This window comes from Psittacula echo (assembly GCF_963264785.1).
Source record: "Psittacula echo genome assembly, chromosome: 7".
Taxonomy (NCBI): domain Eukaryota; kingdom Metazoa; phylum Chordata; class Aves; order Psittaciformes; family Psittacidae; genus Psittacula; species Psittacula echo.
Genome location: NC_137740.1, coordinates 23,718,966 through 23,731,159, shown reverse-complemented (window position 1 = coordinate 23,731,159; position 12,194 = coordinate 23,718,966). Strand labels below are relative to the sequence as shown.

The 12,194-nt window shown below is 51.5% G+C and overlaps 1 protein-coding gene across 1 annotated transcript in view; it reads right to left on the bottom strand.

Annotated features, from left to right (window-relative positions):
- Window positions 1-1,885: 1,885 nt before the first annotated feature.
- The window catches only part of ASTN1 (astrotactin 1), a gene marked incomplete at both ends in the record, with an annotated part of 51,731 nt that continues 41,422 nt past the window's right edge, over window positions 1,886-12,194 (bottom strand). Inside the window, 7 exons of the mRNA XM_080623739.1 lie at window positions 1,886-2,120; window positions 6,817-7,000; window positions 7,618-7,718; window positions 7,829-7,964; window positions 8,304-8,455; window positions 9,096-9,229; window positions 9,479-9,747. Coding sequence (XP_080479865.1) covers window positions 1,886-2,120; window positions 6,817-7,000; window positions 7,618-7,718; window positions 7,829-7,964; window positions 8,304-8,455; window positions 9,096-9,229; window positions 9,479-9,747 — 1,211 coding nt within the window. The remainder of the gene's footprint in view (window positions 2,121-6,816; window positions 7,001-7,617; window positions 7,719-7,828; window positions 7,965-8,303; window positions 8,456-9,095; window positions 9,230-9,478; window positions 9,748-12,194) is intronic.

The following is a 12,194-nucleotide window of genomic DNA, read 5'->3' as shown; positions in this document are numbered from 1 at the left end:
TCAGTACAGATCACATCCGCACATATACCTGTGCATGGAGATGGCATTTGTCTTGCTCTGAGCCCTAAGCCCTTGGCAGCATCAGGCACATCAAAATATAAGGAGAAACACATGAAAAGAAGCCAAAAGGACCCAGTAGACTTCATTGCAAAGAGCAGGTGTTTGCCTGATGACCCCTGCTAGGCACATTCATTACAGAAACGACACACCCAGGTAACACTGACTGCTGGTGCCTGCTCCTAGCAGCTCCCCCAGCCAGGCTAGCCCTCCCTGGAGGAGAGGTCTGCCCATGGAAGGGAAGAGAAAAGCACTGTGTGGTCCTGCAGGAAGATACTGAACTGCTGTTGAGCAGTTACTGTGATGCAGCACTGTTGGCTGTGACCAGCTGTGGTCCATGGACCACAGCTGCTTCCCTCTCAGCACCATGCAAATGTTCAAGCCATGTCCTTAGCAGGTAGAAGGAGGAATGAGGCAGAAAGTCACAAGAGACAGGCTGAAGACTTCTCCTGCCAGGACTGAAAAAATGAAAAGGAAATTTCTCTCTGAAAAGGCATCATAAAAATCCCTCTGTAGGGCTCCTGCCTTGTCCAGATCAAAGGTGCACAGCTGGCAAGTGCAGAGGTGCCTCCTCTGCAAACCAGGCTGGAAGCTGAAGTAAAAGGAAGCTGTTTGCTGCCTCTAACACCATCAGTGGTAAAAGGGTTTTGGAGAACATTTTGCCCTGATCCAAGCCCAGTGTCCCAGGACAACCCCAGTTCTCTGGTTTGAAAAGTCACTGGTGAGAGCTGCAGCTGAGAGCCTGAACACAGGCAAACAACACCCCCAGGAGCCTGCCTGCCATGCTATGTCACTGAGCACTCTCTGGGACCAGGACCTCCAGGACCATCCTGCACCACTGTGGTGGGGTACGCTACACCCCACTTCCCTCGCCATGCACAGCCTGGGCTATGCCACAGTTACAGGGCAGCTGGTGCAGAAGGCAGCTCCATCTGTGCCATCTGATTGCTGATTTGTTGGCTGGGGCTCTCCTGAGCAGTAGTTTGACATTGCTTCAAAGTCTTCACTGTAGTGAGTAAAATAAAACAGGAAGGTATTTTTAAAGTGACTTCCCAGGAATGTGGTCCCACAAGAAGAAAGCTCACAATGTCCAGTTGACCACTGGCCCTGAGGACAAGATACTTTTGCTCTGGAGGACTCTGCATCTTGGAGCAGACGTGGGCTTTAACCATGACAGAAGAGCCTGAGTAGAAGGGCTCATCAATGCTCCTCTCTCCTCACCCCAGCTGGTGACACCACGCCAGACCTGCCCTGCAATGTCAGCATCACTCAGCTGGATCTCATACAGACCTCATCCTTTACAACTGCAAGAAAACCCCCGAACATCCCAATCCTCCTGGCCATCCAGTGGCTGTTTTGCTCAGCTATAACCATTAGCATTTCAACTTGACTTGTATGCCCTGTCTCCATTTTCCCAACCCTGTGTCCCTTGCTCTCCCATCCTGCCTGTGTCACTGTGTTTCACCTGTGACGGATGTCCCCCACCCTTGGGAACGGTCTCCACAGCCAGGGCAGGCACGGGGCAGGAGAAGAAGGCTGCGCGCTCCCAACCTCCCCTCTCCACCGATGCTGAGGAACCTTCTGGCAAAATGAATAAAACAAAACCAAGAAAACTGGGTCCCACAAAACTTCTAACTAGAAAGGCTTTTGGCCAAGTTAAAGAAGAAACTAATACTGAGTCAGTCCTGCACAGAGCAGTCGGTTTCACTCCCTGGTCCAAATTTTTGCCTCCAGAAACATCAGCGACACCCTCCCCCCATGGGTCCATGTATAAAACCCTCACAAATGCTTGTGGGAAGGCCAGTGTGAGAGTGGGAGCCTGCAACCCTCAGTAGTCCTTGTCACCATAGTCATTGTAAAGGACACTCAGTGTTTGCTCCTCGCATGTCTTCTTGAGGTCCCGGCTGAGCTCTGACCAGTCAAGCCCATAGGGCTTGATCTCGCTGTAGCGGCAGGCGAGGTACTTGAGCGATGAGCGCTGGAGACTGATCTTGGGCTCTTGCAGGAGGCCATTGCACCAGCTGCTGAGGTCCCCCAGCTGCGAGAGGATGAGGCCAGCCTTCCTGCAGTGAGGGTGGGCAAGGGGAGATGCCATGGGGAACAGACAGCGAGGGGCAGCGGGGGTGATGGAGACACCATGGGGAATGGTGGGAAGGGCAGGAGGATCATATGAGGAGAGAAAACCAAAGACCATTAAGTACACTGCCAGAGCTCCTGGAGGGAGAAGACACAACGCAAGAGTTGGGCAGCATGGACAGCAGCTGAGTGGAGCCTGACACTGTCCAAGGAGGACAGCATGGCTGGGGGGACACACTAGGCCTGTGGCACCACTGCAAGCCTAAATGCACATTAGAACAGCCCCTACTATGGTCAGAGATGCCCATGTCAACATCGTGGTGCTGGACCTGCAGCACCGGTCTTGGCACCCACACTTCCCTGTTCTGTCCCTCCTTCTTCTTCCACCCTGTATCATCCCCATAACAAGGCTGGTTTTAGTGAGGGGCAGTTGCAGGTATAGCTGGGAAACCCCCAGCACTCCTTGGGATGGACATCAATGACCCAAATGGCATCACCAGCCACTGCTGCAGTTACTAGACCCCAAATGTAACAGGGTGGGAAAGTGGGAGCCAATAGCAGTGCAGACATGTGGAGAAATGCTAAAAGGGGTCAAGCATGACATGTGTTGCCAGCCCAGTGCAGTGTCATCATGTGTGTCCTCTCCATGAAGTGATGTTTGGGAACTGTGCTGGTCACTCATGGCTTACTGTAGGACAGTGACATGGCAGGAAGGGCAGAGAAAAGGCAGGTATGCTGAGAGCATTGTTCCCTTGTCAAAATACCATGCCTGGCTTGTGGGGGTCATTATGGGAGACTGAAAGTGAGATAAGAACTATCATCCTCATAAGATGCAGTATCACAAGATATAAGTACAATGACTGACACTCCTGGTAGATGACTTGTAATATTTAATAACAGTTTAGAAAATGTGTCCCACAGGACAGCATGTAAACTAAAAGGAACATACTGAGGCATACAACATAGGTTTGATCCAAAAAGATCTGAGAGAGCAGGGGATGTGGCAGACCTCCCCAGTTCTTTGTATGTGCATTTTGCATCTTCCAGTTGCAGACAGCAAAACAAGGAAAGGCAGGTCATGGCAGTAGCGCTTCATAAAGAGCCATAACACAGCCAAGGAAGCCAGAAAAGAAGGCTGTATGACAGAGGGAGAGGAGGTCCAGGAAGAATCCATCTTCAGCAGAAGACTGACATGCAGCACCCCCAGGGCAACACAGCCTCAGTGTGGGCTTGTTCTGATAGCAAGAAAGTGCTACATTACCAACCCCTCATGCTGAATGAGATACTGGAAGGGTGGAAAGGATCCTGGCCAAATATGAACTAAATTGTGTTTTCTCCTTCTCACGTTCTTCCTCTTAAAATTGCACTTTTAATATCTTTATCAAGAAAAATGGTTTCTTAAGATAAAACATGTTATGTTCATTTTAAACATGTCTAACACTTTGGGTGATGTCCAGGGAATCTGGAGGCAATGAATTCAGATCAAGTGCCTTGAAGTATCACATGTGCCTGAAAACCCAGACAAAATTTTAAGTGTCTCAAGAGCTGGAATAAGTTCTCTAGCCAGCTTCAAGGTCAGTTGGTGGGTTAGTACAGACAGAGAAGATACATCCCCTTGGTAGCTTTCACTCAGCATCTGTTCAACACAGAACAGGCAGTGGAGGCACAGATCATGATGCTAGGGAAAACACATTCTTAAAACACATTGTCACATTCCTACTTGGATAAGCAGGGGTTGCGTGTGGAGCACATGGCTGTGATGTGGCTGGTTGGACAGCTCAATGGTGCGCATACCAAGCACAGAGGACCATCCACATCCCCTCCAAACCTTCCTCCAGGCCAGGTGCACCATGGTAGAGCTACTTGGAGAGGAATTAATTTACCCCAGGCTCAGCCAGAGCCAACCTTGACTTTCCCAGAGAGGGAACCCTCAAGACATTCATTTTGGATATGGCTGCAGCTCAAAGGGGCAAGTTTGAAGCCACTGATATGTTGCCCAGCTCTGCAGCCATGTGGTATCTGAAGCCCCAGTGCTCACTTCCAGATCACAGCAGAGAGGTGAAGGTGCTTAGCACAGTGTTGACTCCACAGATAGCCACCCAGGTCTTCCAGCCGTGAGAAGGTACGTGGGCTCTCACTTGTCCTGGTCCCCACATACAGACACCTAGACAAGGTGCTGGGACTGCTTCTCTTCCTCCAGCATCACATGTACTCTCACAGGAATGTTGAATGTGATCCCACAGATTTTGGCTCAAAGCCCATAGACACCACCAGACTTAACCAGGTGTTGCATCAAATCCCATTTCCACTTATTACTTGCTAGAAAATGACTCGCCTTTCCCTCCATTTCTTCTTACGCCAAGTCGAGGGCTTTCTGCAGCCCTTCTTGGACTGGGAGAGAGCACTCTCTTTTATAACCCCAGCAAGTTATCTGCACACACCCTCACTTCCTTCATTCCAGCAGTCAGTGTCTCCAAGAAGGGAGGCGAGCGCACCCCAAACAAGCAGAGCCAGAAGGCGGCATGGCCACGTAGAGGAGAAGGGACATGGTAAAGTCATTCGTGTGGGTCCACATTCAGGATTTCAAAGGAGCATCAGCAACAGTCAAACAAACACTCTGTCTGCTGGCTAAATAATGTCATCTGCAAGTGATTTGTCCTGTCACCACCAGTCTGGATGCTTCGCCCTCGCAGACGATCAAACAGGAGGTCTGCTTTCCAAGATTTGTCATCACCAGAACCCATTGCAGCTGCCTAAATGTCTCTTTCCAAGTAGTGCGAGCTGCAAACACTTCATCACCAACTTGCGTCATCCCATCCTAAGCACTCCAGAATTTCCAGAGGCTGGAATTAACCCTCTGGCTTGTCGATTCACACAACAAAGTTAACATCTGGGCAATTCAGTGGCATTTTTGGCTCCTCCATGTCAATATACATCTGCCTTGTGGGGCTTGAGAAGGCAGCTTCCACCTTATGTTCTGTATGGTCCTTTGTCTCCTCACTGAGGCAGTAAGCGGCAATGGTAATGCTCGGCCGCAGTGATGGCAGTGGCTGTGTGATGACTCCAATCTGTCACATAAAGAATTTTATGTGCTCCTCATGCAAACCATCACAACAGATGTCAGATGTCCTTTGCAAACCGGGGCTGGATTTCACATCTGGAAATTGAGAAAGAGCAGCATCACCACAGCTGGGCCCAAGACAAAGGTGAGATGAAAGTCCAAGCCTGATGACCCCATTCAGTGTCATGGGAATGAAGCAACCCTAGGCAGGATTGCTGGTGGGAGCCTCAGCCTTAACAAGACTCCAAGCGAGGGATGTCGCTACTGAGCTTTGAGGGTGTGCCTCAAAGAGTTCACATTTCTTAGAACATAAATGAGAAAAGGGGAAAAAGGAGGGATCCCAGCTTTTCCCCAGGGAGTGTAAAATCTCTTAGGAGTTTCCCACAAAAGCTGAACTAGGAGATATGCCTAAGACACTAAGTGCATGACAGCCACCAGTTATTTGTTGTGTCTTTCTGACCAAATACCAGAGGGTTGGAGGACAGAGAAGGTATGCAGAGGATCTCCAGTCCCCTGCTAGAAATCCACAAGTCATCACCTGGAGAAGCAGGGCTGGAAGACAGCTAGTGGTGAGACCAGCAAGAGGAGGTGTGGAGCAGGGAGTAAGGTGGAGGCCATAGATTTCACAGATAGGAGCTGATGCTGACATACACTTGAAGTAATCCTGATTACTTCAATTAGGATGGGCTCAAGGTTCTGGCTCTTTGGAGGCCAGATGCTGTGAAACACCACTGCAGCCCACATAATCTCGCAGTGAGCTTGTTAAACCAACTGGAAGCATCCACATCACTAGGAAACCATGCAGACAAAAGCAGATGTCAAACGATAAGAGGAGAAGCGAACATCTGGTTGTCTCCGCAAGCCCAGGACATGAGGCAACCCATCTCCAGGCAACTGGAGGGGCAGCAGTGTCCTGGAGGAGCCCAGGGAGAGGACATGGTTCTCAGTTAGGCATGAAGGGATGTTTTCAGCCAGGAAGAGATCAGGGCCACCTCCTCCAAAACCTGCTGTGGCAGCTCAGCACTGCCTGGGCACCAAAACACTCATGTCCCTGAGATCATCCCACACAACCACAGACATGGATAGAAAGGGAGGGAATACATGCAATTCAGACCCAAGGTCAATCCACTGCCTGCTTTGGGCCACAACTGACAGTGCATCAATTGCATCAATGCCCGGGGCCCTTCTCTAACACACTCCAACCACACTCAGCTGTGTAATATTTTTCCAAGACTTTTTCCATGCATTTTTCCATGTAGCAGCAGCTACTGAGGGAAGAAGAGAATCTCTTCCCCTTCCCACCCTGCATAGCATGAACAAACCAAGAAAAACTTGAGAGACAGTGTAGGACTAGTGGGACGGTCAAGGATGACGGGTTGACAATGGTCTACTGCCTTCCAACTTGCCCTGTGTCTATGGTCCTTCAAGGGAGATGGCCGGATGTCAAACGTATGCACAGCATCCAACAAAACAGGAACACCACTGTGAGATTCTAAGCTCTATCATCAAATTCATGAGATTTGCCAGGGTCGCCTTCCCATATGTTGTTACCAACATCTACGAGGGATAAGCCTGTTGGTAGGCAGGCCTCCCTGCCTAGCTAACCCAGCTTCCAAGCCTACCTGGGCCCCAGCTCATCTTCACAGCGCCAGGTGAACTCCCCAAAGCTCTCGTAGTGCTGGTTGTAGTGGTAAAGGACTCTGTGCAGGCTAGGGGAACCCAGGTCCAGCAGAGTGTTGTAGGCTGTTTGCTGCTCCTTACCACTGGTGTAGCCGTTGAAGAGGTTGTAGATCTTGTCTGCTATTTCTGCACAGAAGTATAAAGGTGTTCAGTGGGCTTCAAGGAATGCCATGAATAAAGCCCACCAGATTAAAGCTCAGCTCTAGAGCCAAGACCAAAGCCAAGGTTTGTCCTCTGAGTTACGGTTAATGTCATATCAAGAAAAAGTCCCACTGGAGGAGCAACAGAGTAGATGGTATTCCCCAGACTCAGTCCAGGTTATGTTCCCATAGTTTAGTTCAATTAAGAAAAGAAACGTGTGGTGTCATCAGTCACCGTTAGTGAATGAAATATCATTTATTTCTGAGAAGGTATGCAACCGGGGTTTCTTGAGCACAACCACCACCTACACTACCAGTTGCTTTCTGGGCAGGACAGGCAGGTTGTCTTGGCTATTTTGGTACGTGCTGCATGCCTGCCCTTCCACCCATCCTCCCACTCTTCCAGAAGCACAGAGTGCCTCTGCATTTGCAGAGAGGAATTGTGCCTCCTGCCACCCTCCACACCAACCCTGAATACCACATGGCAGCACCTGGGCCACCATGGGTGAAGGAGATGTTACAGCCAGCACGCAAGACGTGTGCGGGGAATTGCTGGAAGGGGGAACCCCCTGTTGCTGGTCCAGCCATTTCCCTCCATCTCACCTTGAGCTTTCACATCATCTACCACAGGGCAGGGGGTCTTGACTGTCACATCACTGGACCTGGAGCGTCTTCCCGTGTTATCAACTCCCCAGAGCGTGAACCTGGAACAGAAGGAAAAACGTGAAGCTCTGGACTCCCAAGACCTCATGCAAAGAAAAGAGCATCAGAGCAACAGTGCTGCCATGTGCATGGCACAGGGGAGGCAACTCACATGTAGGTGGTGTCAGGCTCCAGGCAGCGAACAATGAGGGAGATGGTGGAGGACAGCCTGTCAGGCACTTGGGCCGGCATGGCGCAGGGTGACTTGGCACCAGAGATGATATCATCCACAAAGCTCAGCACAGTCTCTAGGGAAAGAGGGGAGATGTGCTGCAGGTGACGACACACGTGTCCCCAGGGCTGCAGATAGCTGCTGAGGTCTGTGCCTGCTAACACGCTGCCTGCTGTTGAGGGGGACCAAGGCTCATGCATGAAGTTGGTGCAGAGATGGATCCACTGCTTTTCTAGCAAGGCTCATCACCATGGCATGGAGCTGCCACTTGTGCAGCATGGTGGGCAGGAGATGGGCTGCTTTCTTTTTCACAGGATACTGAATATGTTCCCACTTGCAAAGAGGGAGACAGAGGCTCTCCTCCAACATCTCCATCCCACTCTCCCTAGAGAGAACCAGTGGAGTTCCCACTCACCTGTCTCCACCTTGGAGTGATCCATTCTGTCAGTGACTTTCTCCTGACGGAGGAGGTAGTCAACGATTTGCACCCCGATGGGGGGCTCCGAGTGCCCCCATTCCAGCACCACCAGTGTGCTGCTGGGCTCGTGAACAGTGGAGAGACGCAGGCTGCGGGGCAATGACAGCTGGTCAGATTCTCGGGAAGAAGAGGTCTGCCACCCACCCATGCTCACCCTCACCCATGCCTATCACCACCTCGCTGCTCCTCTGTGCCTTAAAAAGGCAGCAAAACCACCAGGTTGAGGCACAGAGTATGGGAGAGATCCTGAGGACAACCTCTCCAACCAGTCCCTACGGCTGATGCAAAAGGCAGCATGAGTGTATTTGCTAGTGCCACTCACTGCTGCGCAGACCACATGCAAATGTACCAGAAATGAGTTTGTTTCTGTAAGACAGTATGTAGGGACTGGTTTTGCATTACTTTTCTTCAGTCATTTCAAAGATACAATCATGGGAGAGAGCAACCTCAGGAGAGAAGATCCTCTCCTACTTCTAGCTCTAGGCACTCTGGTCCAAAGGGCTCCTTCTCTGGCAAAGCTCTATCAAGACAGATCTAAAATCAGTCTTCAGGTGAATTTAGAAAGGATACTGCATCTCTGCACCCTCTGCCTGGTTTCCAGGTCCCCTATCCATTTGCAAACCCGTTCCATAACACCACCCCAGCCCCACCAACTTCTGTCACCGTGCCACTTCCTCCTCTCAGACCCATCACAACCAGAGGCCAGGCTGGGCACCTATGCAGACCTACATGGGGTGTGGGAGAGGTGCGCAGGTGGGCAGCCCATCAGCCCCAAAGGCACTTGAGTCACAGCGGCACCAGTCCTCAATGACGTCCCCACTGCCCGAGCACCACAGCAAGCTCATGGTGGCCTCCTGCAAGAGCTGAGAGAGAAAAGAAGGGGGGTAAGCACTGGGCAGGTGATCTCTCATCCTACCACCAATCAAGTCAGTGTTCATCCATCCCTTGGTGGGTTCAGCATGGTTTGTCCACGCTGGATAGCAGGGCTGGCCAGTGGGCAAGGTCTGCCACAGCTTGACATGATGAACGCAAACTGCCTGCAAAGATCACTTCGATGCTGTCCTGTCACCTCCCCATGCCCACCCCACCACCCCCAGCCAATAGCTCCTTACCCGTTGTGTCTGGTTGTTGGTGACCAGCTCGTAGATGGGGGCTGCTTTGGTGACCTCCAGCAGGATGGGCTCAGCTGGCACGCCAGGACTAGAAGTGACATGGCAGAGTGGGCAGGAGGAGGGGCAGCGCCCGCGGCTCTGGCACTCCATCCGCACACCGGCTGCCATGCGTTTGGTGCCTGACTCAGACAGGCTGGCGATGTACTCGGGGAAGGTGAGAACCTTGGGATCCCGCTCACGCTCCTCCGACTCATCCGAGGGGGAGTTTCCTAGGAAAGGAGGAAAAGAGGGGCACCAAGGTGGGCTCCAAGCCATCAGCAAGGGGATGCAAGGGGGCCAGTGCCCTGCCATCCACCCAAAAGAGAGGCAATGCTGCCCAGAGACCCTCCTGTATTCTTACGAGGTCCTTGTTTCCTCTGTAGGGATGAAGTGCTCACTGGTCTTCAGAAGAGGAATCAGGACTGAAAGTCCACTCTGGACTCTACCATCAGGTTCTTTTGTCTCCCCGTGCCTCAGCTTCCCCAGCCCAAGCTCTTTGCCTGGCACTGGGATGAGCCACCCTTGCAGCAGGTCTCCACAAGAAGGAGCCTCCTTCATGTAGCTGGAGATGGATGAAGGATCTGCGTGGGCACCTTCACCCCATGCTGATGCCCCACCAAAGCCCCTTACCAAACCACTCCAGTGCAAAAGCCCTCCTGGCCCCACAGCTGATTTCTTCACTCAACTCACTCAGTTCACAAGGACTTCCATCAAAGCTAATGTGACAGATCAGAAAATGAGATCAGAGAGGATGAGTGTCAGTCCAGGGTGCACACAATCTATGCTGACTCAGTGCCTTCTTCCCATCTCAAAGATGCACAGTCAGCAGCACCAAAGATCTCAAAATGAGCAGGGAAGACTTGTCAGTGTCTCAAGACACCCAGGAAGCTCCTGAGATGGCTACAAAGCCACCAAGCCCCTCTCCAGCCCCACCATCCCTCCTGCACTCAGTCCCTATGCAGGGGAAGGAACATTGGAAGCAGTTCCCTTTCAGGACATGGCTCTAGCCTGGCTCCTATCTCTTTGCATTGTCATGGGGCATGACAGAGGTAGACAAAGTTGCTGTTGAGCAAGGAAACAGGGCCTCTCCCTAAGGGATTAGCTTACAAAGCATCATCTTGAAGTGAAAGAAAATGGTGACATGAAGGCAGATATGTCACCCATTGGGACCACAGACCCCCAGCCTGTGATGAAACTAAAGGCTCGTTTACCTTCTGCCCTGTGTGCATGGAGGAGTATCTGCAGGTCCTGCCCTGCTGACCCTGCAACCCAACGGGCTCGGAACAAAAATTTGCACCAGGAAAGCATTACCATGGTCTATGCTTTTCACAATTCCACGCAAAAGTGCCTAATGGTTGGTGCCACTGTGTCCACATCACACAGGGCAGTGAGCCAGACCCAGCATTTGGTGGACTTTTCTCTAGCACTCCGACAGCAGGAAATAATTTGACACAAGGGGAAAAGTCCTGGCACAGCAGTCAAGAAGGTAGGATATCCTCATCACTGCCCTGGCTAGCATAACTCTGCTGCTGTGAGCTTTGCCGTGTGGGGAGCGGTGCTCTTCATCCAAAACCCCTGCCAAAGTATGTCCTTGGGTCTACACTGAAGAAAGAGGGGCCTAGAAGGGACTACTGTTGATGGTCAGTGGGATCAGAGGAAGCTGAAGGATGCCCAGGCAAAGCCTCGCCCCTGGAACAGGTTCGGGGCATCAGCAGTGGTGTCTTGGTGCAGGCTGACTGCTGTGGGGAGCTGCCAGAGAGCACATCCATGGCTCAATAGGAAAATCTTCCTATTTCAAAGGCTTACTGAGAAGTGGGCCAGCACTAGCCTATCCTCAAGATTCCTGCAAAGAAAGCAAGGCTGTTGAACAAAGCCTGGGGTACAAGAGCATTAGTCTGCCCCCCCAGGAAGCTGGAAATGGATCACTTGGGCTGGCTGTGAATTGCAACTTAGCAGGTACCTAGAGAAAGCAGAGTAGCCAGGGAATGATTTGTCTCTTGCAATTTCTCAATCAATATCCAGCTCCTGACGTTTGCAAACAAAGAGCAAAGGAGAGAAAGTGGCAGGTGCCAGAGTGAAAACGAAATGCGATATTGTGGGTGGAAAGCGATTGCCAGACCTGAAAAGCCTCCAAGCAGGAAAATCAAAGAGGAGGAAATTGCAGGAGAAAAAAAAGCACTCACAATCAAAAGATGCTACATCTGGAGACAGCCCACAGGAAAACAGCAATGGGTCTGTACTCTCGCAGGTGGGCTTGGGAAGATGTCCAGGCTGCAGGAGGTCTGAGCCTGCAGGATCAAGACTCAGGCTCAGAAAGAAGCCTTCCCCACACAAGAGCCCTTGGAGAGAAAACAAACGTCTCTGAGGCCAGGGCACAGCAAGAGCAGCACTGTGAGCTGGTGTCGATACTGAGAATTATGAAGCTTCATGATGGAAACGATGCGGTGCTCATGATGCCTGTGAGCTCCATGTGAGCTGCCTGCACCTGGGAGCTCCTGGGCAGGGGTCAACAAACCAAGGTCACCTAAAAAGCAGCATCTCCACTCAGCACCCTCCTGTCTGGGCTGGGGAGCTGGCTCCTGTTTGCTGCACAAACATGGGTGGTGCAACCCAACATCCCCAGCCCAGGCAGCAAAATGCCTGCAGGCAGCTTTGCAGAAGCCAGCACAAGAGATGC